Genomic DNA, 26,644 nt, shown 5'->3' on the forward strand with positions numbered 1-26,644 from the left:
TAGCAAAGACTCTCGGCGGGTTCCGAAGGGACGACCCGAATGCTATGCGCATGTTGATAGGCGGCCCAGACAGGGGCGGCCCCTCCCCTCGCCAACGGCTGCCTGTCTGGGTACTCCAGCTGAACTTGGGACGCCACAAAAGAACACATATATATCGCTCTGTTCGCCACAACTTCCGCAGGTTTATCCAATTACTGATGTCCGGATACTAGAACAATTCTCTCGTCCAGGTGTTGTCATCCTGCCGTCTCACGCCACAGCTGCGATCGCATATCGTACTGCGCAAGACTCCATTGGTCGCGCTTTTCCGAAGGAGGATTTTCAGGCTTGTGTCGCGTGACAGGTGCGAGTCCGGGATCGCACCCAGCAGGAAATATCCTCTTCGATCGAAGCATCTTCGCGGACTCGACGAGTGTGCACATTGATGGCGCAGCGTTTTGCAGCTGTAGAACACTGAATAGCTCCGTTGGCATGGCCGACAGGAGCTGAGCGGTCTGGTTTTAGCAGGTCTCTTCAGCCAGCCAGCCATGTTCTGCCGATACTGCAAACCGGGAACAAGCCCCTGCAAGTTTCACTGGTCAACGAGCAACACTCCATCGGCTTACGGACCCTTCCATCTTGGCTCAACCGAAGCTCGTGGATGGAACCAGGATCTTCGAGAGCCTCTTTGATCCAATCGCATGAACGCAGCGAATAATGCTGATGCATTAAAAGTGGCGAAGCCCATCATCCGGTGACGGACATTGGCTATCACTCTTCAATACCACTTGCCTCATTCATGGAGGTTTCCGTGTCTATCCACAATATCCAACGGCACAGTCGGTAAGCGTTTTCTTTGCTGCACTAGCAAAAACTGTCTGCCTGGCAGAATACGATTGAGGGCGGGTCGGTGCTCAAATGGCTTCTGCGGCATTCGAACTGACCGGCGCTCATACTCGAATACAGAACCAACTCTGGTCAAAGTATTGTCAAAGTGTGCGGTACTACACTGAATTATGTATCTGAAAGCGCTCTGTGGCCAACGACTCCCAGTCAACAAAGCCCCGCTCGTTCTCTTAGTCCCGACCTTCTTTGGTCAGGGATGATGCCCCGGAGGCCCGACCCAACTTACCCATATGACCTCAGGCCGAGTTCGTGGCGGTATGCAACCATCACCGCGAGGCAACGACTATTGTGCTAGCACGAGCAGTGGCGCCTCTGGTAGTGTATGGTCCAGAAATGTTCTGTCAGGACGACTCGGCCGACCAATGGCGACCAACCAAGGGGCTTCGTCGCACTCATCCGTGACTTGCTGTGGACAGATCATGCATCGGAGAACCACCAGGACCCCGTTGCTGCGCCTCAATCTGATGTCCATCCACCTGTGGTGAGCCGCCATCTGGGCCTGGCTGCTTCCGAATGCCCAATCCAAGCGTCAGGCATTACCCTCGGGTGATACGATTGTTGATGCCCGTCTCTTGCTGGACCTTATCACCCGCGTGACAAGTTCTTGTGGTGCTTTTTCTCGTGTGAGACCCGCAAGGCAACCGTCGCCACTGACCTATTCGGAGCTACGACAGAGCTATTGCATCTGATGTGGTCTTGCTCGTGCGCTGTTCTTCCCACGCGCATGATCAAAAGGTTGCCTTCTTTGTCATTGCAATCACAGCGCCAATGACAGCTTTCGTCGTGGCAGAAGAACGAAAGGGGGCTTGCTTCTGTCGGGCGGCTGATGCTTGTGGAACTTATCGTTGGCCAACTTGAAGGTCACGCTCCTCCAGAAGCTCCCGATTTCTGCTGAGCTGAGATTCAGTTGCCTGCAGGTTTCTTTGCTAATCCTCATACCATACTCTAGTCGTTGCCTTCAGCATTGTACGACCGTCCAGTGACTACGAATGCCCGACAATGACACTCGGTATGGTCGCTACCGTGCACTTAGAAGAACGACCGCGATAGGTCTGAAGAGATGGCTGCTGCCTGCGCCGGTGCCTGCCTGGGGCAAAGGAGAAGCAAGTCGCGCATCATTGCTTCTTATGCGGCTCAGAAATTTCTTTCCACTGGGCGGAAAACGCGCTGCACATGCCGATGTTGCACCCATTGAAGGGACCCGGTGAGCTCCGAGGATTCACTACAGGCAGACAAAACCTTTTGAGGACTGGATACTGAAGTAGGCTACCGCGCTTCAAGGGCGGATCCAGTGCTATTACTTGGCCGTCAAGAAACTATTTGAATTAGGCCCCTGAAGCCAATAGCCCCCCGAAATGATGCCCGTAGCGCCGTTGGCCGGCAACCCATCGCCAGATCCGCCCTGAGTAGAGCTAAATACCTTTTCGCGTGAGATCACTGTCTTCAATCGTCATTGAGCAAGTCTGGATCTTCCCCGGGAGTCGAAGATAGTTCAACAAGACCCTCCCATTGCTCGATGTGATTGCCACCGGACACGCTGGATGATAGGATCGTCTTTCACGGATTTCTGTCCTCTCTTCCGCTCATATCTGCTCCGATGATGCTACCGTACGCGCAGGGGCTATCGAGTGTCACCGGCAGCTTCTAGGGGAGGTTGTAAGTCAAATGGAGGATTATTTCATGGGTGATCGATACGGTGGTACGCTGCCAACCCAAACGTATTTATCATCAATCAAGTAGGAGCACGTTTCAACTCGCACGCTTGACGGCGAAGGAGTTTCCCTCTCTCCTTCTCTCTCGAAGGCATCAGTCTGTTGACTCATCTTTCGCCACGTGCTTGGTAATGGCTGCTATGACTGCTGGTTGCTGAGGGCAGACCAGTGTGCTCGCCTGTGTACTAATGAGCTTTTCTCAACTACCTGTCGTATTGGATCTAGTGCATCGAAATCCCTGGCATTTATGTCGCCGTAGGAGAAAGAAGTGAGCAATATCTCAATGGCGCTCAGTCAAAACAGTCAGGGAGCTCCCCGACGCCAAGACTTTTGTGCCTCACGTTTCAGCCTTGCATGTGCGTAGGATGTACCCACACCCCATAGATCTGCTTGACCAGGGTGTGCGGAGGTACCTGCGGCCCGCATTCCGGAGCCTCATCTGTCCACTGCACATGGACAGATCGCAGGACGAACAATTTCCTGCCCACACCAGCACAAACAACGCAACATGGAGGAGCGGTCATGGAGGTGTTCGACCAAAGGTCTCCTGTTGCTCTGCACGTTGATCTTCCCGTTCGTTAACTGTGGCCATGCGGACGAGCAGGTCCCCCTTGGAGGGGCCGCTGAGAACGATACCCTGCTTTGGGGTCCCTACCGACCGAACCTGTACTTCGGCGTGCGCCCCCGTCAACCCAACAGCCTGCTCGCTGGCCTGATGTGGGCGAACGCAGACAGCTTTGAGGCTGTAACCCAGGGTCTGAGACATACCTGCGAGCAGGGTGAGGATATGCATGGCTATGGTTGGGACGAGTACGATGCAAGAGCTGGAGGCCGGCAGACAATTCATGACAAGGGGAATAAGATTGACTTGACGATTGATTTCGTCAAGTCCCCGGGCCCGGGCGGCGGCAGCTGGGCTGCGAGAGTAAAAGGGCAACCTATGAAGGGGGCGCCGCATGATATTACCACCACCATGTTCTTTCATGTCGGGCTTGAGGGCTTGGGGCAGCTGGGGTTTGGCGAGGAAACGAATCAGAAAGGCGATGTTGTGCTCGAGGGAAAGTCGGACAAGCTTGGGGACTTCTCTATCGGCGTCACACAGCCCAAGAAGAACAAATTCCCAAAGAAGACGCACGCTTCGTGGGATTTGAGGCCGCTTGACCAGACTCTGATCACCAGTCTGCATGTCCCGCCGGAGCACCTGTGGGCGGCCAGAAATATTATCATGGCAGATATCAAGCCAACCATCGACAGGTACGGGAAGGAATTTGGGCAGGAGAACATTCCGCCAGCATATGCTGCCTTCACTATTTCCAACGAGCCCAAAACAGCGAGCAACTTCCATATCGTTCAGAAAATCTTGGTCGGCGCTTTCGACTTTGACATCATCTACAATTCTGGAGCCGGTCCGCGCCTGTCGTCTGCTGATCTCGACAAGCAGATTGCTGCGAACTCGAAGAGCTTCAAGGCAAAGTTTGATCAGATACTGAAGCCTCTGGCGCCTTTCACAAAAGCAGAATTCACCACGTTCTCCCAGTCTTTGTTCTCGAACCTGCTCGGAGGCGTTGGCTACTTCTACGGCGACTCGTTGGTTGATCGCTCCTACGCCGCGGAGTACGATGAGGAGAATGAAGGCTTCTGGGAAGAGACGGCGGAAGCTCGAGCTCGAGCTCAGGTCATGTTTGACGAAAACAAGGAGCTTTTCACTGCTGTGCCCTCTCGACCGTTCTTCCCCCGTGGCTTTTTGTGGGATGAAGGCTTTCATCTAGTGCCCATTGCGGAGTGGGATTTGGACATGACCATGTCCATTCTGTCTTCATGGTTTAATCTTATGGACAATGATGGGTGGATAGCCCGTGAGCAGATCCTCGGGCCCGAGGCCCGCAGCAAAGTGCCGCAAGAGTTTCAAGTTCAATACCCGCACTACGCCAACCCCCCAACCCTGTTCATGATCATCGAAACCCTCGTTGCGAAACTCGAGTCGAAGTCCCTCCCAGCCGATCAGGTCCAGAAGGTCCAGGCACATCTCAGCTCCATCTATCCCCTGCTCAAGCGGCAATACCTCTGGTTTCGTCGCACCCAGTCCGGCGATATCAAGTCCTATGACCGAGAAGCTCCCTCCACGAAGGAAGCCTACCGCTGGCGCGGCCGCAGCGTCCAACACATCTTGACCTCCGGCCTCGATGACTACCCTCGACCTCAACCCCCACATCCGGGAGAACTGCACGTTGACCTCTTCTCCTGGGTCGGCATGATGCAGCGCGCACTGATCGCCGTCTCCACCTACCTCTCCGAGACCGACGACGCCGCCACCTTCACCGCCCACCACACCGCCCTCCTCAAGAACCTCGACGCCCTGCACTGGAACGACCACCACAAAGCCTACTGCGACGCCAGCATCGACGACTACGAAGAATCCTACCACGTCTGCCACAAGGGCTACATCTCTCTCTTCCCCTTCATGACCGGCCTCCTCCCCGCCACACACCCCCACCTCCCGCACGTGCTCGCCCTGATCGGCGACCCCGAAGAGCTCTGGTCCCCCTACGGCGTGCGCTCCCTCTCCCAGAAGGACGACCACTATGGCACCGATGAAAACTACTGGCGCTCCCCGATCTGGGTCCCCATGAACTACCTGATCGTGAAGCAGCTGCACGCCGTCGCCACCTCCCCGGACGCCCCCAAAGCCGTAAAAACCACCGCCACAGGACTGTACGACGAGCTGCGCGAGAATCTGGTGAGCAATGTCTACCGCCAGTGGAAGGACACGGGCTTCGCCTGGGAGCAGTATAATCCTGAAACGGGCAAGGGCCAGCGCACCCAGCATTTCACCGGCTGGACGAGCCTGGTCGTGAGCATCATGGCGATGGAGCCGTTGGGGGGTGGCAGCGGGAAGGGCGGAGGGAGTCATGGTGAGTTGTAGAATAGACAAGAAGCGGCAAGAAGGAAAAGTCGCAGATTACAGAGGATCGGAGCAAAATACAGGAAGCACAAAAGGTTAGGATGGATAAACAAAAGACCCAAAAAAGCAATGATCATTTAGACAATTGATTCCAGCTTGCAGGTTCATGCCCATGATGTCGCTGACAATAGACTCCCCTCGTAGCAAAGTCGCTTTCAATCGTCGTCATCATCGCTGCCGTATCCTACCAAAGGTCCTGACGGTGCCGCAGGTTTGGCGGGCTGCTGCGTAGGAGTACCTGTGCCACTCCGCCCCTTCAGCGCTGCCAGCGTGCTCGCGCCGAAGAAGCCACTGCTCGCGTCCTGCCTCGTGGCCTCTCCCTCCCCGTCCATCGCGTTGGGCGCAGGAGGCGCCTCTAGTAGACCAGTCTCCCCCAATCTCTCCCCTTCGAGCTCTCTGGCCTTCTGCGCGTTGAACCAGATATCCTCCGGCGCCTCGTAGCCATCCAGGCCGAAGCCGCTCTCTAGGCGTCGCTGCTCTCTTTCTTCACGGCTTTCCCGCCCTTCAATTTGTCGCACGGCTTTCTCCCCTAGTGCTCGCCGCACGGCCTCGGCAGCCTGCTCTTCAATGCGCTGCGCCTCCCGCTTTTGACTCAGCGGGTTGGGATCGACGGTCGCCCACCGCACGTTGAGGATCTCGTTGTTGTCGAGTGCTTGGTGCGCCATGGCCTCTTTGGCAAACTGCGCGTTGGTCTCGTTGGAGTACGTCACGAATGCCACTCCTCTTCCCGTCAATACGCGTGTACGTTCGATCTCGCCCCATTCGGCAAAGTGCCGTGCCACCACCTCCTCGATGTCGTCTGTGACGTGGATGCGCCCGACGTAGAGGGTCCGGTTCTGCCGCGTGAAACTGCCTACACCACCCATGTCGTCGCGGTAGTCCGCGTGCTTGTCCCGCCCAAAGCAATCGATGTTGGGGTTGAAGTGGTCAAACATGCCGGGCAGACGGTGAAGATATGTGCACTCGTGACCCTTTGGACATATGCCGCGCGCAAAGAAAAGACAGAAGAAGGACCCGCTGGTCTTGTCTGCCGCCGTCCAGCCTGAGTCTTCTTTGATGTGGCAACGGCTAATAGCGGCGGTCTTGGAGAGCGCCGCATCCTCTCGATCGCCACCTGCCCATTTATTGTACCAGATGTTGAAGACGGTACCGGTTTGTGGTGGTGGTCCAGATGTAGATTTGAGGGCTGAAGGATCGATCTGCGGGCGGGCAGGGCGACGTTTTCGACGGATCAATTTGGTCTTCTTTGCGGGAGGTTCCGAAGATGCAGTCTCTTCTGCGGGTGTGCTCGTGGTGAGGGCCGTCTCAGGATCGGTGGCTGTGGGAGGTGGGGAGGCAGAGCGTTTGCGTGAGGGTGAAGGCGATGAGGGCCGCTCGGTGAACGCTGTACGCGCGTCTATGACTTCTGCCATGTTGAAGGCACAGTTTGGTCTACTGCTGGAAGGGAAGAGAGGGATGGCGCGCCTTTGGAAGTGGTTTCGTATTCGACCGAAGGCAAGAGCGCTCAAAAAAGTTGCCGCAACCCGACACAGCTGGGGCCGGAGCCAATCATAAGTACCGAGGCTGTGAGTCCAGGACCCACTTTCAACCTCTCAAGACGAGTACTCCCGACTACAATGCATCAGATGGAGAGTCGTATGTACACAAGTAGGGAGCGGTGTCGTTGGCTGGGCCTGGCAGTCAGGAAGGTCAGTCAGTCAAGAATGTTGCTATATCGACACCCACGGAACGATTAGCAAGCATGGGCATCGAGCGTTTTATCGTCTACGAGGTTACTACGAAACCGAAAAGTGTCTTGACCGGTCTGAAGACTGATGGACAAGTGAAAATCCTATGAAGATGTTACAGTGAGCGTGTTAGCTATGTTGGCCCAAGCACCGAGCTTTGCCGTTCCACATCTGCTGTAGCCAGACGCATACTGGTTGCATTGCAGCTCTTCCTGTCACAGGCACAGCCCAAGCTGCGGTCAATTAGCAGCATCGGCCTCCAAAAAAACAAGATAAGATTGTGCAGTGTGTGACTATGGCTTTGGTGGTCCGAGTCGTGTAGATCTCACTTAACTGAGTTAAGGAGCCGTCAGAGTCCACAGTTGTATCACGTCATCATTAAGAGAAAACAGACAGATGCAGTAGGAAACAGTTTCTCTGCTACTGTCCACGATAAGTCCTGTTGAAGGCCTTGTGGATCTAGTCGTGGATTGGCCACGGGTGTCGAAGAAGGTCATAATGATATCGAAGAGGTGGAAGCAAGGCTGCCAAGCGCTGGCTAGCCCTAGTCGAAATTGGAGCACGAGTTATCGATAACGCAGGCAAACAGTTGGCGTGTTTGCACCGCTGCCAGCAACCTATAAGTATCCGGTCTCTCTCAGACTCTTTTCGCCTCTGCATACTTACCTTGTGAGAGCGACCGTGATCAAGAAGACGGTTTGCTATTGAGGACTCTCTCCATTGCACATCGGGGTAGAGGCTTTAATCCAATGTCCTTCGGGGCTTTGGCTTGCGCAATTTTTGTCTCGCTTCTTCCACAGAAGAACTTTTCATCATTATCTTCGATTCGATCGAAGTATTGGGGAAGAGAAGTAGCAGTACAACAATCCATAAGTCTGTTGAATTGGCCCTGCTTTTGAGTGTGACCAGCGTTTGATCGCGTGAGATTGTTGACAGAAACAGTCAAGCTTCCTATTGTACGGACAGCTGTCTTTTAGGGTAATAGAAATGGGCCTGAAATGCCCACCGCACCGCACCACACCACATCACGCTCCTCTCGCTGCGTTTGAATTTCAGTCATTCTCCGGATAAAAATCACGCATTCTGCTTCTGCTGAAACGACAAGCGCAAGCTTCACATCGATCGTGGCTAGGATAGCTTGACAAGAATTCAGTGGTGCTGCGACACCGGTACCTGGTACCTGCAGCTCGTAAACGTCCCGATGACGCAGCTCACCTTCGAAACCGGTTTTCCTTGAACGCATGCTTTGAAGGCTTGTGCAATGAAGCATGCTATATAACCATAGCTAGGAAACACTCGTAGAGCCTTGCAATAACTGCAGATACCCATTGCATCCACCTCGCCGTCACCACTGGAGCTCTACCTCATCCGTACAAAGCACACGAGCACGCGAGCACAAACTCGATCTCCTAGCTCCCACCCACCATGTCCTCGAAAGAAGTAGCTCAAAAGGAGTCCGGCACCGTCGGCCAAGCGGCGAATGATACTATGAAGACCGTCACGGAGACGGCGTCGTCCGCGGGCGCCAGTCTGGCGGGTGCCTTCTCTGGCTCTCTGAGCGCAGGCACCCACGCCTCGAGCAAGAAGACCACAACCACAACCAGCGGCGGGCAGCGGCTGAACAAGGTGGAGGCTGATCGTCAGTACGAGGAGAGGATTGAGGATGAGTACGCGAAGCGCGAGGGTGGTGCTTAACAGGCAAGACCCTTCTCCTGGGCGCATTGATATAGAGGAGACAGATATTCTAGACCCTCAGAGTGCAAACGAGATCGGCCAGGTTATAACATCTCATAATTCTAGAGTGCTGACTCTAATTCAAGTCTTCATACATGGGTATCGTTCTGTCTAGTGAAACAGTGATGGTACATTCGTCCCTTTCTGCGACGGTTCAGATGGTTCAAGCGGTGGCCACAGCAGCCGCTGCGTCTGCTCCACCCGAAGCCGCCGCGTGCTCCTTTTTCTGGTACTTCCACTTTGCTAGTCCGGTGACAACGACCATGTCGATAAAGTAGTCATCACCAGGCACTAGAATCTCAATCGTGCCCGACTTTTCTCCAATCTTGCTCCACTTGGATTTGCATCGTGCCAAAACCCGATCTCCGCTGTCGAGGAGGTGTAACTCGTTGCCCAACTTCTTCTCCTTCCACTCGAGGTTCCCAACGGGTGGCCAGTCAAAGTTGTGTCGTCCAGAAAAGGACAAGGCATCTCGCCTCATCTGCATGCTGTGACCGTGCAGATTGATATCCATCTTGGAGGACAATGAGTGGAAGGCGATGGAGCCAATATCGAATGTCTGGGGGTGCCAACTGCTCCCCGCTATCCGGGCTACCCTCACATGAGGCTTGGAGAATCGGGATTTCGAGACGGCGTAGGCCGGCATTCGCCTACCGCCCTTATCGTGGGTAAAAAGCACCTCGCCCTTTTTGTCGAAGGTGAAGGTGCGAAAAGCAAGAGATTTGGATCCGTAATTCTTCGGCATTGTTGTTCTTCTTGGTATGATGGTGATTATGCAACTCTGGGGTATTTAGTGACTTGCCACTCAATCCATCCGGGGCACGGAGGATGCATTATATAGACAGGGAGCCTCATCTGAAGCACAAAACTCGATTTGGATGCTTGTACCGCTGTCATGCAACAACTGTACCCTGCCGATCCTCGCACAGGCTGGGGGAGAGGCAGTGTGCACGACCAAAAGACCAAATTAGCATCGTTTACGAGCGCCGGAGTCAGAGGCGAGAATCTACCTTAGCTAAGGAGGTCTCCGCAGCACCTGCTCATTGCAGAAACGATTCAACTTGAGGCGGACATGGTCGTACGGTCGCACCGACACTCATGATCTCCATCAAATTGGCGTCATCGTGCTGAAGGTCGCTAGGCCTCTTCAGGCGACATGTGCCGCTACTAACAGAGGCGAAGCGCTGGGCATCCCAATCACCACGTGCAAAATGTGTCCGAAATGGGGCCCACGACTGCGCCCGCTTCGCATGAAGATCGCGGCAAGGCTGAAGAGATGGTGCCTTTCAAACACCCACACCCACATCTGCCCCGCGATTGGCAGTTGGCAGTTGGCACTGGGACAAACGACATTGCTATGAATAGGAGGCCTCATTAACTTATACAAAGATGATATCCTCAACGCGAAATACCCTTTGCGGTATATTGTGAATCTGCCATCGTTTGGAAAACGAACGTCTGACCCCACCCAAAAGTTAACAATGCCCGGAGTGCCATCAGGTAAAGGATGCGACGCATGCGTCAAGCAGAAGAAAAAGGTACGGTACCGTATTCTCCTGCAGGTACCGGCGGCGCATATACTTACATAAGGAGTAGTGCGACCAATTGAAACCAGCGTGTTCTCGGTGCGCTCGCCTGCAGATCACCTGTACCGGGTCTGGCAAGCAGCGTTACAAGTTCAAGCAGGTTAGAGCTGGCCCAGTCCCTGGAGCGGGGGCACGACGCTCAGAGTCACACTCGTCACGTACAAGCAGCGTTCGATCATTATCAAGAACGCCCAGCAATGATGCAACGATGATGCTCAGCGACTTTGTCGACAAGCTTGAAGTCAAGGACATCCGCTTCGACTTGTGCTGGGCTTACGGCAACCTGCTGAGGGAGATCCCCAAACGGCTTGGCACCAATATTGCCTTGGATGCGGCGGTCAATGCTATCACCACTACTGCTTCTGACCTCAGCCTGGGATACAAGTCTCCCGAGGCACTGGTACGATACGGGCACGCCTTGACCGCCCTCCGCACCTGCCTCGACGATCCTGTCTCAAGTCAGTCGTCAAGCACGCTATGTGCAATCTATCTCATATGGATTTGTCAGGTAAGCCATGATGTGCCACAGCTCTCAAGGTCGCATGCTCACTCAAGCATAGACATGGATTGGGATAGAGCCAGAATACAACTGCGGTCACGGTTCAGGCATTGTCCAGATATTGGCAAATGCTCCTTACAGAGACTCTAAAGACCCCTTCGATACCATGCTGCTCATGACATTAAGCGGTCCAGTCGTACGTCTCTCCCTCCTTCACTTGGTTCATGAATGACTAAACGTGTGCCAGATCTTCGAAAGTATCTTCAATCCAGAGGTCCAGCTAAACCCATGGGTCAAAGAATGGGTCATGGAGCAGGAAAAGCCGTTGATCGAGAACGCCGAGACCACGAAGAACACCGGCCAACCTCAAGCCGGCCGCATCATGTCCTGTCTTGTTCGCCTTCCAGAATTCATGCGCTACAACCCCGATACCATTTGGGAGCTTCGACAAAACTACCAGGCTGTCCAAGCTACCTCAAAAGTCATGCGTGAGAGGCTTTCCGAAGCTGCAACAGCTATGAAGAGCGGCGTACCGGCAGCTCCGCCCTTCAAAAACCCTCGCGCCATGATCCGAGTTGCGCCAATGAGAATACATGCCTTCTATCAGCGAACCTTTTCCATCTTACTCGCTCTCGAAATCATTCTGAACGGATTACTGCGAGCGTACTCGCCCGAAGACTACGTGCTGGAGGTCGAGAACGACCAATTGACCCGCGAAATCATTGACCTCTCGCTAGAAGGGTCAATATGGAAACCGATCGGCGCCGGCTGGGTGCCCGTGTGTCTCATCAGTGCATGGGGCGCCACCATGGACCCAGCCAGGAAGACACAAATCGAAAAAGTGTGGGATGAGTCCTGGGCCGAGATTTCACACCATTCTCTCCCTTTTGCCGCGTCCTCGATAGGAGACACGTTCGACCAGTTACGCCTTGCGGCTTTCCGCGGCAAGTCAATGTCACCGTACCGGGTACCCTCGCCGTACGGTGTACCTACGACGACCGCTTTATGACATGATGGGTAGAGTATGGCTGGGGATGTCGCCTGGGTAGCGAAGGCGTCTTGGTCGCTTGATTCGACGTAGCTTAGAAGAGAGGCTTGAATGACTGTGTTTATATCAATTTCTTTCTCCTATACTCGAGGAGCAGACGTCTATTCTACAGCGTGTCACCTGCACTGACAGTTCATTCACTGCCTGATAGGGCTCAGCAGTGCCTCAACCCTAATCTTTTCCATCCCCCCGCCCAACCCATCGAATCTACAGTGCCTGCCCTCCAAACAAGCCGCGCTCAAAGAATCCCTCATAGAATCTCGCCAGCAACTCCTCCAGAATGGCACCCGACGTCCCCGCCGCCCTATCCGCCATCGACGCCGCCCACGCGCTCGACCCCAACACCATCATCTCCCCAGACTCGCAAAGTCCCGTCCCCTACGAACTCCACTACGCCCTCAAATGCACCGCCTACCTGCGCAAGCACACGCCCGAGCCCTCCCCGCTCCTCACCGTCGCCGTCCGCGCCCAGCACTTCCGCCGCTGGGAAGTGCCCCGCGACAGCTTCCCGCGCACCAAACCCGGATATTTCGCGTGGCGCACGCACCTAAAGAAACGACAGGCCCAGCAGGTCAAGGAGATCTGCCTGGGCTGCGGCTTCAGCGAGGACGAGGCCGCGCGGGTGGCGGCGCTGATTGCCAAGGAGGATCTGAAGAGCGGAGACGACGAGGAGGCGCAGGCGTTGGAGGACGTGGCGTGTCTGGTGTTTCTGGATGATCAGTTTGATGGGTTTGAGAAGGGCGTGGAGGAGGAGAAGATGGTGGGGATTTTGAGGAAGACATGGGGAAAGATGGGGGGGAGGGGGAGGGAGATGGTGCAGGAGATGGAGTTGAGTGAGAGGGCGAAGGAGTTGGTGGGGAGGGCGTTGGCGGGATGATGGGTCTGGTTGCGCCGCGTGTGCTATCGGGCTGAATGGCTTGTATCAGAGGTGGAGCACACTCTCATGCTTGCAAGTGTTTCGACGGGCGCCAAATTGAGATGAGAAGGACTTCGTTATCCAAGTCGCGCTCTAAGGCCATCGCACGGTCCAAGGATGCACCGCAAGTCAGGCTGCCCTGTGCCTACGAAGCCCACGGGACCTCCTCCGGCCAGACTCGGTGATATCGCCACAAGCCCGCAACAGGGATCTGCTTCTTCCTACAGAAAAGCGACTGATCTATTCCCATGCCCTCGTATGGAACGGTCCCAGCTCTACTGGTATCCAGGACTCCGGTATTCCTCTCGGACGATCCTCAGCCAGCATCGTACTTCCACCGCGAGCACGACGTCGGGCTGGCAATAATGTCTCGGCTGAAGACCGGGTGCTTGAGAGAGTCATGGCTTTATTCACTTACTTCACGAATATGCAACACCTATGCAATATGCAAGCTGAACCCATCGGGTAAAGATCTCCGGCAACATCTACCCCACCTTCATCTCCAGCAAACCATAAGCCAACCTCGACCTTACCTTGTCTGCCTGACTCCCCGGAAAGTGTTGCCCCTGGACAACAGCAAAATCTGACCTCCGGCCGGAGAACAAGCTTTCAGGTTACCATTGCTTCGGACCATGCCGTCGCCCTATGAGAAGATCGACTGCCATTCGCACTACTTGCCAGCGTGAGCAAACTGCACACCTAAACGACTGCCGATAGACTGACTTAGGCAGTGGATATGGCGAAGCGCTCGCCGAGCATGGGTAAGTGTCTCGCAGTGCTACTCTCTGGGGGCACCAAGCCTGGTTTTGGACGATTGAGAGCTTCATTATCTGAGAGATGTTACCATCACATCCTTGCAAACTATTAACACTGCTTCAGACATAAGCACCCGGATGGCATGCCCGGCATCCCAGTAAGAGTGTATCCTCGAGCAACGAAGGCCCTTCTCACATATACAGTCATGGTCTGAGGATGGCCACCTCAGCATGATGGAGACATGCAACATCTCCAAGTCGATCTTGTCCATCACCACCCCAGGCGTCCATCTAGTCCCAGGTGACGACAAGCTAGCCCGCAAGATCACCCACCTCTGCAACAACGCCGGCGCCGAACTCAAACGCCGACGACCCGACCAATTTGGCTTCTTCGCTTCGTTGCCCGTCCCTGACATCAGTGGTGCTCTTGAAGAGATCAAGCGGGCCTACGACGAACTCGACTGCGACGGCGTGACTTTCGAGACGAACAAGCACGGCGTCTACCTCGGCGACCAGCGCCTAGATCCCATCTTCGAGGAGCTCAACCGCCGCCACGCCACCGTCTTCATCCACCCTACCACGCCATGCATGCCCGACGGCCACACCGCCGCTGTCCCCGTCACGCTCTTCCCCCGCTCAACCTACGAGTTCTTCTTCGACACCTGCCGCGCCGTCATCAACCTCTTCGCCTCCGGCACCGTCTCCCGCAACCCCTACATCACCTTCATCATCCCCCACATGGCCGGCGCCTTCCCGCCCCTCGTCGACCGCTTCTCCCGCGTCGCCCCCCTTCTCGGCCTCCCGGGCGTCGACCCCCAACTCTCCCCCGACTTTGTCCGCGAAAGGCTCAACCGCCAGTTCTACTTCGACACCGCGGGCTGGCCGTTCCCGGCACAGGTGCACGGGCTGCTGCAGTACGTCACGCCCGAACGCATCCTCTACGGCTCCGACTTTCCGTTCACGCCGCTGCACGCCGTCGTCGCTTGCTGCGAGGAGCATGATGAGCATCTGCCCCAGGTGTTCAAGGAAGAGGTCGAGAAAGTTTGCACAGGCAATGCTAAAAGGCTGCTGAAGATGGAATAAGTAACCACGTAGCCAATTGATGTAGAAAAGTCATGCTGGTCTTCTTCACCACTGCCGAAGAAGGAGTTTGCCCCCCCGAGGCTCTCCCCGCATGAATGATACCAGTGGCTTACCAGAAAGCCTGCATATCTATTCCCCGCAAAAGCAGGTATAGCATTCTAATTCTAAAGCTCACAGCCACGACCATGTTGGGAAGTCCAACTCCCAGCCTCCTCCAACAATAGGCCTATAGAGCTCGGGCCTCGCCCGAATGTCGTCAGCCATTTCACGGGTTTCCTCTCACCTTCGTGACAGACCTTTGGACGAGACATGCTCACTCGGACAGAAAAACGGCAGTATAGAACTTGCTGTTCTCCGAGCCATAGGCACGCTTGGTTTGACGTGTTACTCATTCCTTCCCGAATTGCCTTGGTCAAATTTTTCAACTCTACATCATTTTCTTATCGAAACCGCTTGATCTTCAAATCTGCTGCTCGTTGATCACGTTCTCACATTCCCGCTGAGTAACACCTGAAAAGCATGGCGAGGATCTCAAATCAGCGTGAAAACAGTGTTTTGAGAGGATATCTATCTCTTCTCGTTGCAGCTTGTATGCTGCGCTGCGCTACGCTGCGCTTCAGCGCAGTGGTAGTTCAAACACGGGGTATCTGTCCCCCTTCTCCCCCTTCACTTTCCCCCCTTCCTCCCCCTCCGAACCTCCACCCGCAACCACGCCGCCAGCCCCTCCATCTCCACCCCCTGCTCTTCCCCCACCGGGCTCCTCACCTTCACCACCACTTCCCCCGCCACGACCCGCACCATCACCAACCAGTATGGGCCATCGCCCCCGTGCTCCTCCTCCAGCTGCTCCATGCTCTCCACCTCCTCTGTCAGCTCTGCGCTGATCCCCGCGGTCCACAGCTCGCGCAGCACGTCCATGCAATGCGTCGTCAGCAGCTCCGGATCGAAGCTGGTGACGAGCACATCGCAGCGGGAAGGCTGCGCGGCCGAGGCGGAGGAAACAGCGGCAGAAGAGGAGGTGGAGGCACCGGCCTTGCCGGGCTTGTTCTTGCCCTTTGCAGCGGAGGCATCGGCGACGGTGGCGTCGACGAGCATTTTCGCGACCTTCTCCAGGTTGAAGGAGAGGCCGACTGCGCGGGGAGCAGGATCGCTGCTACCGCGGGCGTGGTATTTGATCAGCTCGTCATAACGGCCACCATTAGCCAATGGTTGGCTGGTCTCGTCGTTGATGCATTGGAAGACAATGCTCTGCTCGTAAAGGTGCGCGTCCGAAGCACTGAGCGGTGCTATCACCACTTTATGCGAGAAGTTCAGGCGCTGGAGATAGCTGATGATTTCTTCCAGACGGCTTACGCGAGCGAGGGCGGTGGCGGCCATAGCCTTGGACTTCCCGAAAGCGGTCTGGAGGGCTCGACGTACCTCCTTCGGCTCTCCTCTGATAGATGCAAACTTGCCCAGACCAGCAAGTGAAGTGTCTGCAACGTTGTACTGGAGACGAGCCGCCTGTCCGAAGGCTTTCAGATGTTGCTGGCGTTGTTTCTCGTTGAGACGGCCAAATGGGTATCTTGACAAAAGTGCCTTCATGTTCAGCCAGTGCTCCTGCCGAATGTCACAGTGCTCGAGAATCAGATCCAAGATGTCCATGTGGTTGAGAACAACAGTCCAATCTACTGAGAGCAGTGCCGGGACTTGTCCAATGAAGTCTTGGATGATGTAGATCGTGGTCGCCTCCTTAAGAGCAAGGTCAGTAGCCTTGTGTGACACGAAATCGAAGTTGGCTCGTGGAAAGTGAAGAGGTTCAGTGTTTCCGTGCTCGTTTCTGGCCTCATAAATGTCGGCAAAGCAGAAAATCTTGTTGTGTTGCGGTTTGGTCTTTGCGAGGGTACGAGCCAAAGGCGTCGTCAAGTCTTTGCGGAGCTGCAGCGTGATGAGGTCGTCGTTGAGGACGGCTACAGCGGCAGCTGATGTTTCGAGTGCAATCGGGAGTAGAGCCTGGCGGCTCGTCATGACTGCGCCATGCTTTCGGAAAGTAGCCTCTAAGCGATCCTTGACGGTACCTAGAAGCAATGGCGACTGGATTGGTTCATCATCAGCTGTTGGAATATACTCCCAGGCAAGGTCCTGCAGATCGGTGTTCTTTCTCTTAACGAGCATGCTGGCTAGTTTCTTCGGATCGTGCTGGGCCATCCACTCGAGACGACGTTCCAGTTTACTCTCCTCAATTGGCTCCGGGATCTTTCCTCCATTTAAAAGAGCATTCGCTGATGGACGGTCCGCAGGTTGATGACTGAGCAAATCTCTAATGATGAGTGCTTGCTCCTTGTACTTGGGATCGTCGAACAGTCGCTGCGGTATGTTGCCGACGTCCTTACCAATAGCGTCAAGCATTGCGTAACGGCCAGAAGTGGTTGGGAGATGATAGCTCATCTCGAAAAGTATGATCCCAAGCGAGAACATATCAACCTTGCTGTAATCAGTGATATCGAGGCCACGGTTGAGCTCTGGAGCGATGTAGAACATAGTACCAACTTCAGAGCCTTTCTTTGCTGCGTTAGCAACTGCGAGACCAAAATCGCCAATTTTCGGTGTCTGGCCTGCCCCAAGGAAGATGTTATCAGGCTTCAGATCTCGGTGAGCAATGCCGTTCGCGTGGATGTAGTCGAGGCCCTCGAGAATGCCACGTAGGAGCTGCCACGCGAGATTCACATTGTCACAGAGGCTCTCTCCAACCAGATATTTCAGGGTCTTCCCTTCGCAGTATTCCATCTGGATGTATATGACCCCTTCTGTGAATGTGCTGCTGCTGCGTGTGGTTTTCCTGGGCTGGGTAGGGACGACGACTTCGGCACTGACGACAGCTACACCGCCCTGCTCACTCTCTTCCTCGAGTGGACCATCTTGTTGAAGAGAGGAGTCCTTATGTCTGGGTACTCTGGCTTTGTCATCCGAGAAATCGTTCCGGAACAGAGCCGAATCGACCTTTGCGTCTCCGGCATAAGCATTGTCATAGTCGTCGCTATCATCATATTGTGGCTCGCTCGCATCACTCTGGTCGTTAGAATCGTTAGGCGCAACGCGATGCGGCGCTGACCCTTCTGTAACCTGGAAACGTGGTGGAGCTGGCGACTGGGTAGCATCATTTCGTTGTCCTGCTGGGTTCATAGCTTCTAGCCCTGATCGGCCAAAATTCTGGGTGTATTGATCGGCCAAGTAGCTTTCTGCCATGGCATTTCCCTTTGACATGGACGGGTTGGGTTCAACCGGAGGCGAATATGTTTCTGTGTAGGTAGTGTCCTCAAGGCTTCTCTGCTTGGAGGAAGAGTCATCGGCTTCGGCCCAGGAATCGTAGTATCTGACGATCGATGGATGTTGCAGCCTTGCCAAGTTCAGCACCTCGGAACGATATTCTTCTAATTGTTTGCGGTCGTAGGCTCTGATAAGCTTCACGGCATAAACAGCCTGGTCGGCGAGTTTTCGAGCCTTATAGACGCTTCCAAACCCTCCTTTTCCAAGTCTACCGAGGGACTCCCAGTCATCATTCCATCTACTCGGAGCAACCCGGCCACTTCTAGCGGATCCTGGCAATCCCTCAATCGACCATCCCGCATGTATTATGAGTGGTCCATGCTGGAAGAGGAAGCTTGAGGTTTTGAGCTCATCGGCGCTGGGCCGGGCGGATGGATCGGGTTTGAAGAGCTTGTACAGCAACTCTGACAGACCAGTGTCAAGGTTCTGCTTCTTAAGACAGTCTCGTGGTGATGTGTATTCTTCGTAAATCGAGGTACCAAGGAGCATTTCGAGGATGATTCTGCCAAGATTCCACATGGATGTCGGTGCGGTTTGCGCTTGCGCATTTTCGATGAGTTCTGGGGCTCTCCATAATGGGGGTAGTACAGTCGGCGCATTGGAATTGTCCCTCGCTTTGTCGACCAACTCACGTAAAGCTGTGCCGTATCCATCGGAGAGTTTGACTATGGGTGCGCTCTGGCCATGAGAGCGGAAGATTATGAGGTTGCCTGTGTGAACAGCAGGGTGAACGAAGTTGTGAGTTTCGAAAAACCACAGAGCTTGAATGATTTGTCGCGTGTACTCGCGTACCTTTGCAGGGGCAAGCTGTCCAGCCGCATGGATGACCTGTCTCAATGAGCCTTCCCACGAGAACTCGGATAGAATGTACAAGTTGTATTCTTCCTTTCCTCGTTCTTCATCCGGATATTCAAGTTTGTAGCCGATGATGGAAACTATGTTCACGTCTTCAAGCTTGCAGGACTCCTGGAGAAGCTTCTCGACTTTCATCATAGTCGTAAGCATATCGTCCGGTGAAATCAGGTCCTTTCTCAACATGATCTGTTTCAGGAGCAGGGTCGGGACGTTGACACTGTCATTGTTGGGAACCTGGGGAGAGACCAATCTGTTGATCTTGTCGTCGCGTCTGAGTGTAGCGGCTCTGCCATCCACTTTAGTGAACTCGATTAGGTGCCCATCGATAGCGTCTTTGCAGAAAAGGGGTCTCTCGAAGTCAACCGAGATCGGGTTGCAAGTCTCCATATCGCTGGTTTTGCCTTTTGCTCTAGAGTGCTCACGTCGCTTTCTCTCCGTGTCCAAACGAGAGACAAGTTCCTGACGACCTTTTGCCTCAAGTTCTCGTTGCTGTTGCCGAAGTTGGTCTTGTGCCTGCTGACTGGCGAGTCTGGCAGCCGCCTCTTGCTTTGCACGCTCCTCCTCCAAGCTGAAGGGGTTCGCTTTCTCAGCTTTTGAAAGCGCACTACGGTTCAGCAGCTCGTCAATAGCTCCGGTAACTTCGTGAACGCATTCGCTTCCGATGTGGGCTTTGGTAACGTTTTTTGTTATCAAGTCAAGCTGTGTCCGGACTTTAGCGATGTCGGGCTCGAGAGTGATGACTTTGGCTTTCAGGGGGACTTTTGGGTAATCGCCAGGAAATTCAATCTCGATTTTGATGAAGAACTCTGGGTTCTCAAGCGACGTTAGACGAACTTGGAAAGCAAGATTTTCACGGTCCTGTGATGGCATTAGATCATGCATGGCGGTCTGGGGAGGAGGACACAAACCTTCCATGCGTCTTTACGACCATGCACTCGCACAAACTCGTCAGGATAGATAGCTTGAGTCGCCAGGTATTCGTTCTGTTGGACCTCTGGGTAACTGTCTATGCCACCATCTGCATCTCCGAAGCCAGGGGGCGGAGACTCGGGTGGTTTGTCGGGTGAAAATGGGGTAGTGGGGGCAACTGGGCCTTTGGCCTTGTTGGCTTTCTTGCGAGCCATTATGGCAACTCACGCGAGCGGGTGGTCGGCAAGGCTGATCCAAATTTCCGGGACAGGTGCAGTCACTGGAGCCTTAGCAATAGGCAAGAACCTGCAGAATGGCCAGCCACCATAGTAACAACCACACGAGGCTGTGGTGTCGAGGGGCTCGACAGCGTTTGCCAAGACCTGATACTGCCAAGCCGGAAGGCGGACAAACCTTTGTGAGGCGAGGCAACTTCAACTTAGAAAGTCTTGGTAACTTCGGAGTCGACCACTCTTGGACTTTTGTACTCAGTCTCGAAGGAAAAGTCGCAAAGCGTCACTCTGCGACTGCGATAGACTGATCACTCGTGGACTCTGCTGCGAGGTGCAGCAATAGTACAAGTGCCGTTCAACCTACCGGACAATATCTTCCACTAGTCAAGATGGTGAACATTACGGACAAAATCAAGGAGTCGGTTGCTTCGTTGGTTCCAATGATTCGTGCGGATGCTGAGTGGATTTCAGGATCGAGGCCGAAATGGCTCGGACTCAGAGTGAGTGTTATCGGATGATGTCTGCGAAGTCTTGCGATTGACCTCTAGCAGAGAATAAGGCCACTGGTCAGTATTTTCGGTAACGACTGATGTCGGTTGACTTTGAGGCTGATTGTTGACAGAATACCACCTTGGTCTGCTAAAAGGGTAAGTGGTCCGTTGTGTGCGATGTGGTAGGAAGTTGCGAAGTTGCAGAAGCAGACACGCTCAAGCAACAAACGCAACTGCGCGGCCAAGACATATCACGTGATATGTCTTGGCTGTAGCTGCCTATCTCAGGCCTTAAAAGGTGTCCGTGCACAATAGTGACTTCTCCTTGTGAGAAGAGTCACTGGAGCGTGGGGCCTGGGGCGTCATCACATGCTTCTTTTGAGCCGGAGTGATTGCTGCTACTGGGCAAGGGCACTCCAATGACTTCTTTCCCTATGTGAGAGCCAGTCAGCCTAACATGAGATTAGAAAACTTGCTCGATTAAGAGCACAACTTCTGGAGCCAGGACCAGGAGCTGGAGGTGGTGCTGGCTCGGGCTTCGATGTGTCGAAGTCCGGGGATGCTCGCATCGCACTGGTGGGCTTTCCTTCAGTCGGCAAGTCGACCTTCCTTTCGAAAATCACCAAGACCAAGTCTGAAGTGGCGGCATATTCCTTTACGACCTTGACGGCTATTCCTGGCGTACTTGAATATGGTGGCGCCGAGATCCAGATTCTCGATCTTCCGGGTATCATTGAGGGTGCGTCTGAAGGTAAGGGTAGAGGACGACAGGTCATTAGCGCAGCAAAGGTATGTTCACTTGTCCCAGGCTATGGCCACGTCTGCATCTCGAGCGTATGAGCAGCCAAAACACCACAGGGACTTGCCTTCGACCAGCCGTCGAACAGATCAGCCGAACACTCCCATTGTGCTTCGTCCCAGGCATTGCTCACATCATCGTTGTCTATCGCTGCACTGAATCTCCGGATCATGCTCGCAGTTGCCGAAAGCACCCGCCTGTATATACTGACTCTTCACTACAGACCTCAGACCTGGTACTCATGGTCCTCGACGCTACCAAACGCGCCGAGCAGCGCGCGCTGCTGACCGCAGAGCTGGAAGCGGTAGGCATCCGACTCAACCGCAGCCCACCCAACATCTACCTCAAAGCCAAGAAAGCCGGGGGCATGAAAATTGTAAACCATCCAAACCCCCAACGATAGTTTCTACCTACTAACCACGCCTTTCTGTTCGGACAGACCTTCCAATCCCCACCCAAAAACATCGACGAGAAAATGATCTACAACATCCTCCGCGACTACAAGATCCTGAACTGCGAAGTCCTGGTACGCGACGAAAACGCCACGGTCGACGACTTCATCGACATCATCATGCGCGAGCACCGCACCTACATCCGCTGCCTGTACGTGTACAACAAGATCGATGGCGTCAGCATGTCGTTCCTGGACGAGCTAGCCCGCGAGCCCCACACGGCCGTCATGTCGTGCGAGATGGACCTGGGCGTGGCGGAGGTCGTGGACCGCTGCTGGGAGGAACTGCGCCTGATCCGGCTGTACACGAAGCGGCAGGGCATCGAGCCGGATTTCTCCGAGGCGTTGATCGTCAGGAGTGGGAGCACCATTGAGGACGTGTGTGACTCGATCCATCGCACGCTTAAGGAGACGTTCAAGTACGCGCTGGTCTGGGGCGCGAGCGCGAAGCATGTGCCGCAGCGGGTCGGGCTGGCGCATGTGGTTAGCGATGAGGATGTGGTGCAGGTGGTGAGCAGTTGGAAGGCCTGATTATTCTCACCCGCGGGGGTATGACTACTTGAGGGGAGACCTTGCTGGTTCGTAAGGCGGGGCTACAACGGCGGAGGAAAAGTGGCGGCTTGCAGTCGCCCTCCTGTACGCAGAGGGCCAGCAGACTCTGAACGGCGGTGACAGGCTGTGAGACTCATGGCATTGCAGGCGCCAAGCAACAGCAGCAGCAGCAGCAGCAGCAACAGCAGGAGTGGCAGCACGGTTAGGAGAGGCTAAGCAAGAGCCTGCAGGGGCCGCTTTAGACCGCCATTTCTCTAAGGGGGTTGCAAGAGATCTAAGCGCTTCGGCGGACCGGTGAGCGGCCAAAACGTTTTCCATGCCAGTGCAGTGCAGCCAGTGTCACGACAGATAGCCAGCTTACATAGGAACCAAGCCCCCCACGGGGACCGGTTCAGGCGAACCCACGACGCTTGATCTCATCCTCTTGGCCGTGTCAGGGTGTTGCCCTGTATTGCTCGTTCACGCTCCCGGAGGAGCCCCGCCGGCCTATGTCGCGTGAGGAGCGGTGATGGGGTAAGACCGTAGTGCTCGCACGCAGGCATGCATGCATGACGAGACCTGGCAGAGCGTGGGGATGTACATGCTAGGGCAGGATAGGGTAGGCTAGACCGATGCTGTCAGCAGCTTAAGGTAGGCAGATGAAGGATGAAGGCTTGGCTGTCTTTTCTTAAGGGGGGTGGAAAGGAGAATTGTTTTCCGGGTAAATCTGCAACATCTAGAGGGTCTATTTTGTGCACGACACCACGGCTGAACAGTCCACCGCGCTGATATGTCAGAACCCCAAGGTCTTGCGAGTAAGCGGTTTCTTCTTGCATTGAAGCGGCCTAGGCAGTTGATGATGGGATGAACGTTCCACGGGGGGCGCCGTTACATATCGGGCAGGCATTGAGGGTCGTCTCGGTCCATCCCGTCTCACTCATGACGGTCTGCCTCGTTGAAAAAATGTGCATCATCATCACCATATGATCATTGCCGGCGTTGGATCTCGTAACATGGGTGTTCCCGCCTCGCACAGGGCCACAGTGCGGGCCGAGTTTCCAGTTATCCTACCGCTGCGCCTCGCTTCGTGCCGTCTCTCAGTTCTATTTTCATTTCTGCTCTATGTCATCTATCGTCATGGCTGTCATCATCATCGGCGGTCGTTCGTTGTGCAGCCGCAATAATGCGAGCTGATATGCATCGTTGTCAGTGGGGGCTGACTCCACGTGAGCACTCTCGCGGGCCAGAGCCTTGTCTGATTACTGGATTTGGTTAGTCAGAAGATGCGGCTGAGATAGAGTATGGGAGGCCGGATGGAAGCGAGGATGGTCGTGTGGGGTGAGAAAGCAGACGAGCTCGGAGACAGGCGGCTCGACTTACTCGCCAAAGATGATGGATGCGGTGAGCTTACCATGGCCAGATGGGAGTGCCCTCGTTGAAGGCAGGTGCCAAGAAGGCTAGAGATTTGGGTAGGCCAAGCTGCTACGATGGCAGATAGCAACCGAGCAACTCGGTATGAGCGTCGACATCATTCACTTGTCGCTGGGACTGGGAGAGCCGGCCTCCAGAGGAGCAGGACGGATTGGGAATTGAGGCAGTTGAGGCATATGAGGCGGTGGAGGAAGAGGTCCAAAAGGCTTCTTGACTCCCGTGGTATCGTAGATGCCGCGTCCAGCGTTGACGAGATCCTGCATCGTGGCTTCTTGATGTGCTGAGTTGAGCTGTTGGCTGTGTGATGTAAGTTCTGAGCAGCAACAACAGAGATCTTTGCAGAAGGCTGCTACGATTATCAGAGAATGTGTGCGGGAAATCAACATAGAAGGCAGCGACGTATTTAGCTTGCTAGCAAGCACGACGCGAAACCGAAAACAGCCAGGACGCAAATGCAGGTCCCTTGATGCCAGGACGCGAATCCGGACCCAACAGTAAGGCACGGAACTGCGGTGAGGCAGCTGTGTCAGAGTCGGTGGCAGGAAGTTGCCTGCAAAGTGCTTCGGCTCTGTGTTTCAGCGGAGCTTCTAGACACGCGGAAGGCTGATCATAGCGGGAACCCGGGGCGTTGGGGGGGTCAGCCTTCAGGGGAGACAGAATAGCGGTGAGCCCGATTAGGGCCAGCTTCCCAGCATCCGACATCCGCGCGCACTGGCCACCGGATTGGCCTTGTTGTCGAAGCACATGCTGAGGCAGAAAAGACACAAAGATTCTTTGCCATGACTCTTTGACGTTGCTGGAGCACGCCGTGTGAGAGGAAAGGAAAGGATGAGTGCGGTTGCAAATGAAACGTTGCCGTACGGCTGAATCGCTCTTTCTGGGCCCCGATTGGCTGGCCTAAATCGAGCGAGGCTGTGCCAGAGCCTGTTGAGCCACCACGTAGATAGTGACGATCTTGACATCTGACATCTGAGGCAGCACCCTGTCGGACCAGTTCAACGGCTGGAGTAACACATGGGCGGCTCAGCGTTCCTTGATGGAAGCTCATCGACGTGCAGCGTGGAAGCGCCTCTGATCAAGGATATTCTCGTATTGACACTGTGTCCCGCGTTCAGACCTGTCACACGGGGTCTCGCCAACATAAGATTCTCAAATCTCGGATCTCTCTACCGCTGCTCCACGTATCTGTTGTGTTACGCAATAGAACCAGAACCTACTCTACGCCGCCTTCGACTGTAACTCCATGGAACTGACCATTCTTGAATCGGTCTGACATCTCCTCAAACGTAACCCATTCCACCCCTGCATGGCTGTTGATGAACTCGATGAGTCGGTCGTGCATCATCAAGACTTGTGGCTTGCCACTGACTTGGGGATGGATCGAGATCGGAAAGACAAAGCCCTCTTCGTACTCTGCGTAACAGTACTCGAACTGTTCCTTCCAGAAGCGCTCGATGTGATGCGGGTCAATGAAGCCCGCTCCGATTGCAGCTTTGGCCTGGAATGGGGGCCAGTCATCGCTTGAAACGTCAAAAAACAGCGTCAGCACTCATAATTCACATACGAGGGGTCAAAGGGGATCGCGGTGACCTCGAGGGTATGGAGTCGGAGACTTAGAATAGAGTCCGCCATGACGAGGTGAATCATGACCGTCCGCTGTTGAATGCCAGTGCCATCCACGATTATGCATACTCGGACTGTGAAAGAATGTCTGTCCACGTCCACCGATTCTGGCTCTTGGGAGACTGGGTAACTTACACGTGCCACTGTAGTCGTCAGAAACGGTACTCAGGCACAATTCAATGTAACATTTGGAGGAGATCAGATGCAGATCAAAACTCATGCCAGCTCCGACTCCGGCTCTGGTCAGAGCAAGTTCTGTCAGGAACCATCTGATGGTAACAGAACGTGGCCAGAGCCCTTTTCCATGGCTGCCATTTGACGGCAGGGGCACAAAATGCAAGGCTTCTAGGATCTGGGACTTACATTGGCTGGGATCTCGACAATTTTCGACGGCTTGAGTGCACTCATTGGCTTCATCCATTCGGAAGCCTCCGCGGACTGGTAGTTCGTCTCGACGTTTGTTTCAGCAGTATACGGAGCGTAGTACATCTGGCTGTCGTGGTGCATGAAAGAATGATCGTACTCGATGGCAGCCTCTTCGAGCAGCTCGATCTAGTCCAGACAGATACCAATCAGTGGATTTCGAGGTGACACAATATCATCCAACGGAACTGATACCGCCATGACGTTCCCGAAACCAGAATTTGCCTGCCGCTGTGGAAGATTCGAGGTCTTCGTGGATGCGGGTGGGAGGTAGACCTACCGTTGCCCGGCTTGGAGTCCACGCAGGCGCAGTGAAGCCCTTCGGCTTCTTACCCGTAAACGCTGTGAGCACATCGATCGATTTCTGCAGCACATCCCGCTCCTGCTGCGTAGAGAGGAGGGACATGTATTCGTGGGTGTACCCGTGCAGCCCGATTTCGTGGCCGGCATCCCGGACCTTGGCCATCTGCTTAGGGAACGACTCGAGAGAATGGGCTGGTGTGAACCAGGTGGCCTTGATGTTGTGCTTGTCCAGGAGTTTGAGTAGTCGGTCGATGCCGACCGTTGCTCCGAATACCCCACGGCTCACGTTGGTCACGTCGACTGGAGTGCCGTCTTTGGTGTTCAGCCAGTTGGACACGGCGTCGACGTCGATCCCGTAGCCACAGAGGACCTTTTTGGGCAT

General features: G+C 54.7%; 9 protein-coding genes across 9 annotated transcripts; 5 read left to right on the forward strand and 4 right to left on the reverse strand.

Annotated features, from left to right (window-relative positions):
* Positions 1 to 3,105: 3,105 nt before the first annotated feature.
* On the forward strand, positions 3,106 to 5,520 carry HMPREF1541_04676 (uncharacterized protein; the record flags this gene model as incomplete). Its single annotated transcript, XM_008719020.1, has 1 exon — positions 3,106 to 5,520. The coding sequence occupies one exon, from the start codon at positions 3,106 to 3,108 to the stop codon at positions 5,518 to 5,520; it is 2,415 nt and encodes an 804-aa protein (XP_008717242.1).
* A 194-nt stretch (positions 5,521 to 5,714) lies between these two features.
* HMPREF1541_04677 (uncharacterized protein) lies at positions 5,715 to 6,971 on the reverse strand (the record flags this gene model as incomplete). Its single annotated transcript, XM_008719021.1, has 1 exon — positions 5,715 to 6,971. The coding sequence occupies one exon, from the start codon at positions 6,969 to 6,971 to the stop codon at positions 5,715 to 5,717; it is 1,257 nt and encodes a 418-aa protein (XP_008717243.1).
* Positions 6,972 to 9,183: 2,212 nt separating this feature from the next.
* On the reverse strand, positions 9,184 to 9,765 carry HMPREF1541_04678 (uncharacterized protein; the record flags this gene model as incomplete). Its single annotated transcript, XM_008719022.1, has 1 exon — positions 9,184 to 9,765. The coding sequence occupies one exon, from the start codon at positions 9,763 to 9,765 to the stop codon at positions 9,184 to 9,186; it is 582 nt and encodes a 193-aa protein (XP_008717244.1).
* A 1,049-nt stretch (positions 9,766 to 10,814) lies between these two features.
* HMPREF1541_04679 (uncharacterized protein) lies at positions 10,815 to 12,114 on the forward strand (the record flags this gene model as incomplete). Its single annotated transcript, XM_008719023.1, has 3 exons — positions 10,815 to 11,114; positions 11,167 to 11,301; positions 11,353 to 12,114. 3 exons carry the CDS (start codon positions 10,815 to 10,817, stop codon positions 12,112 to 12,114), a joined length of 1,197 nt encoding a protein of 398 aa, XP_008717245.1.
* A 319-nt stretch (positions 12,115 to 12,433) lies between these two features.
* HMPREF1541_04680 (uncharacterized protein) lies at positions 12,434 to 13,030 on the forward strand (the record flags this gene model as incomplete). Its single annotated transcript, XM_008719024.1, has 1 exon — positions 12,434 to 13,030. One exon carries the CDS (start codon positions 12,434 to 12,436, stop codon positions 13,028 to 13,030), a length of 597 nt encoding a protein of 198 aa, XP_008717246.1.
* A 1,028-nt stretch (positions 13,031 to 14,058) lies between these two features.
* On the forward strand, positions 14,059 to 14,907 carry HMPREF1541_04681 (uncharacterized protein; the record flags this gene model as incomplete). The annotated part of the gene is made up of 1 exon (XM_008719025.1): positions 14,059 to 14,907. One exon carries the CDS (start codon positions 14,059 to 14,061, stop codon positions 14,905 to 14,907), a length of 849 nt encoding a protein of 282 aa, XP_008717247.1.
* A 666-nt stretch (positions 14,908 to 15,573) lies between these two features.
* HMPREF1541_04682 (uncharacterized protein) lies at positions 15,574 to 20,192 on the reverse strand (the record flags this gene model as incomplete). The annotated part of the gene is made up of 2 exons (XM_008719026.1): positions 15,574 to 19,926; positions 19,977 to 20,192. The coding sequence occupies 2 exons, from the start codon at positions 20,190 to 20,192 to the stop codon at positions 15,574 to 15,576; spliced, it is 4,569 nt and encodes a 1,522-aa protein (XP_008717248.1).
* A 928-nt stretch (positions 20,193 to 21,120) lies between these two features.
* Positions 21,121 to 22,482, forward strand: HMPREF1541_04683 (uncharacterized protein; the record flags this gene model as incomplete). The annotated part of the gene is made up of 4 exons (XM_008719027.1): positions 21,121 to 21,137; positions 21,169 to 21,490; positions 21,724 to 21,876; positions 21,940 to 22,482. 4 exons carry the CDS (start codon positions 21,121 to 21,123, stop codon positions 22,480 to 22,482), a joined length of 1,035 nt encoding a protein of 344 aa, XP_008717249.1.
* A 2,644-nt stretch (positions 22,483 to 25,126) lies between these two features.
* Positions 25,127 to 26,644, reverse strand: HMPREF1541_04684 (uncharacterized protein; the record flags this gene model as incomplete). Its single annotated transcript, XM_008719028.1, has 4 exons — positions 25,127 to 25,433; positions 25,672 to 25,679; positions 25,900 to 26,088; positions 26,240 to 26,644. The coding sequence occupies 4 exons, from the start codon at positions 26,642 to 26,644 to the stop codon at positions 25,127 to 25,129; spliced, it is 909 nt and encodes a 302-aa protein (XP_008717250.1).

The sequence above is a fragment of the Cyphellophora europaea genome (genome assembly GCF_000365145.1).
Source record: "Cyphellophora europaea CBS 101466 unplaced genomic scaffold supercont1.4, whole genome shotgun sequence".
Lineage (NCBI taxonomy): Eukaryota > Fungi > Ascomycota > Eurotiomycetes > Chaetothyriales > Cyphellophoraceae > Cyphellophora > Cyphellophora europaea.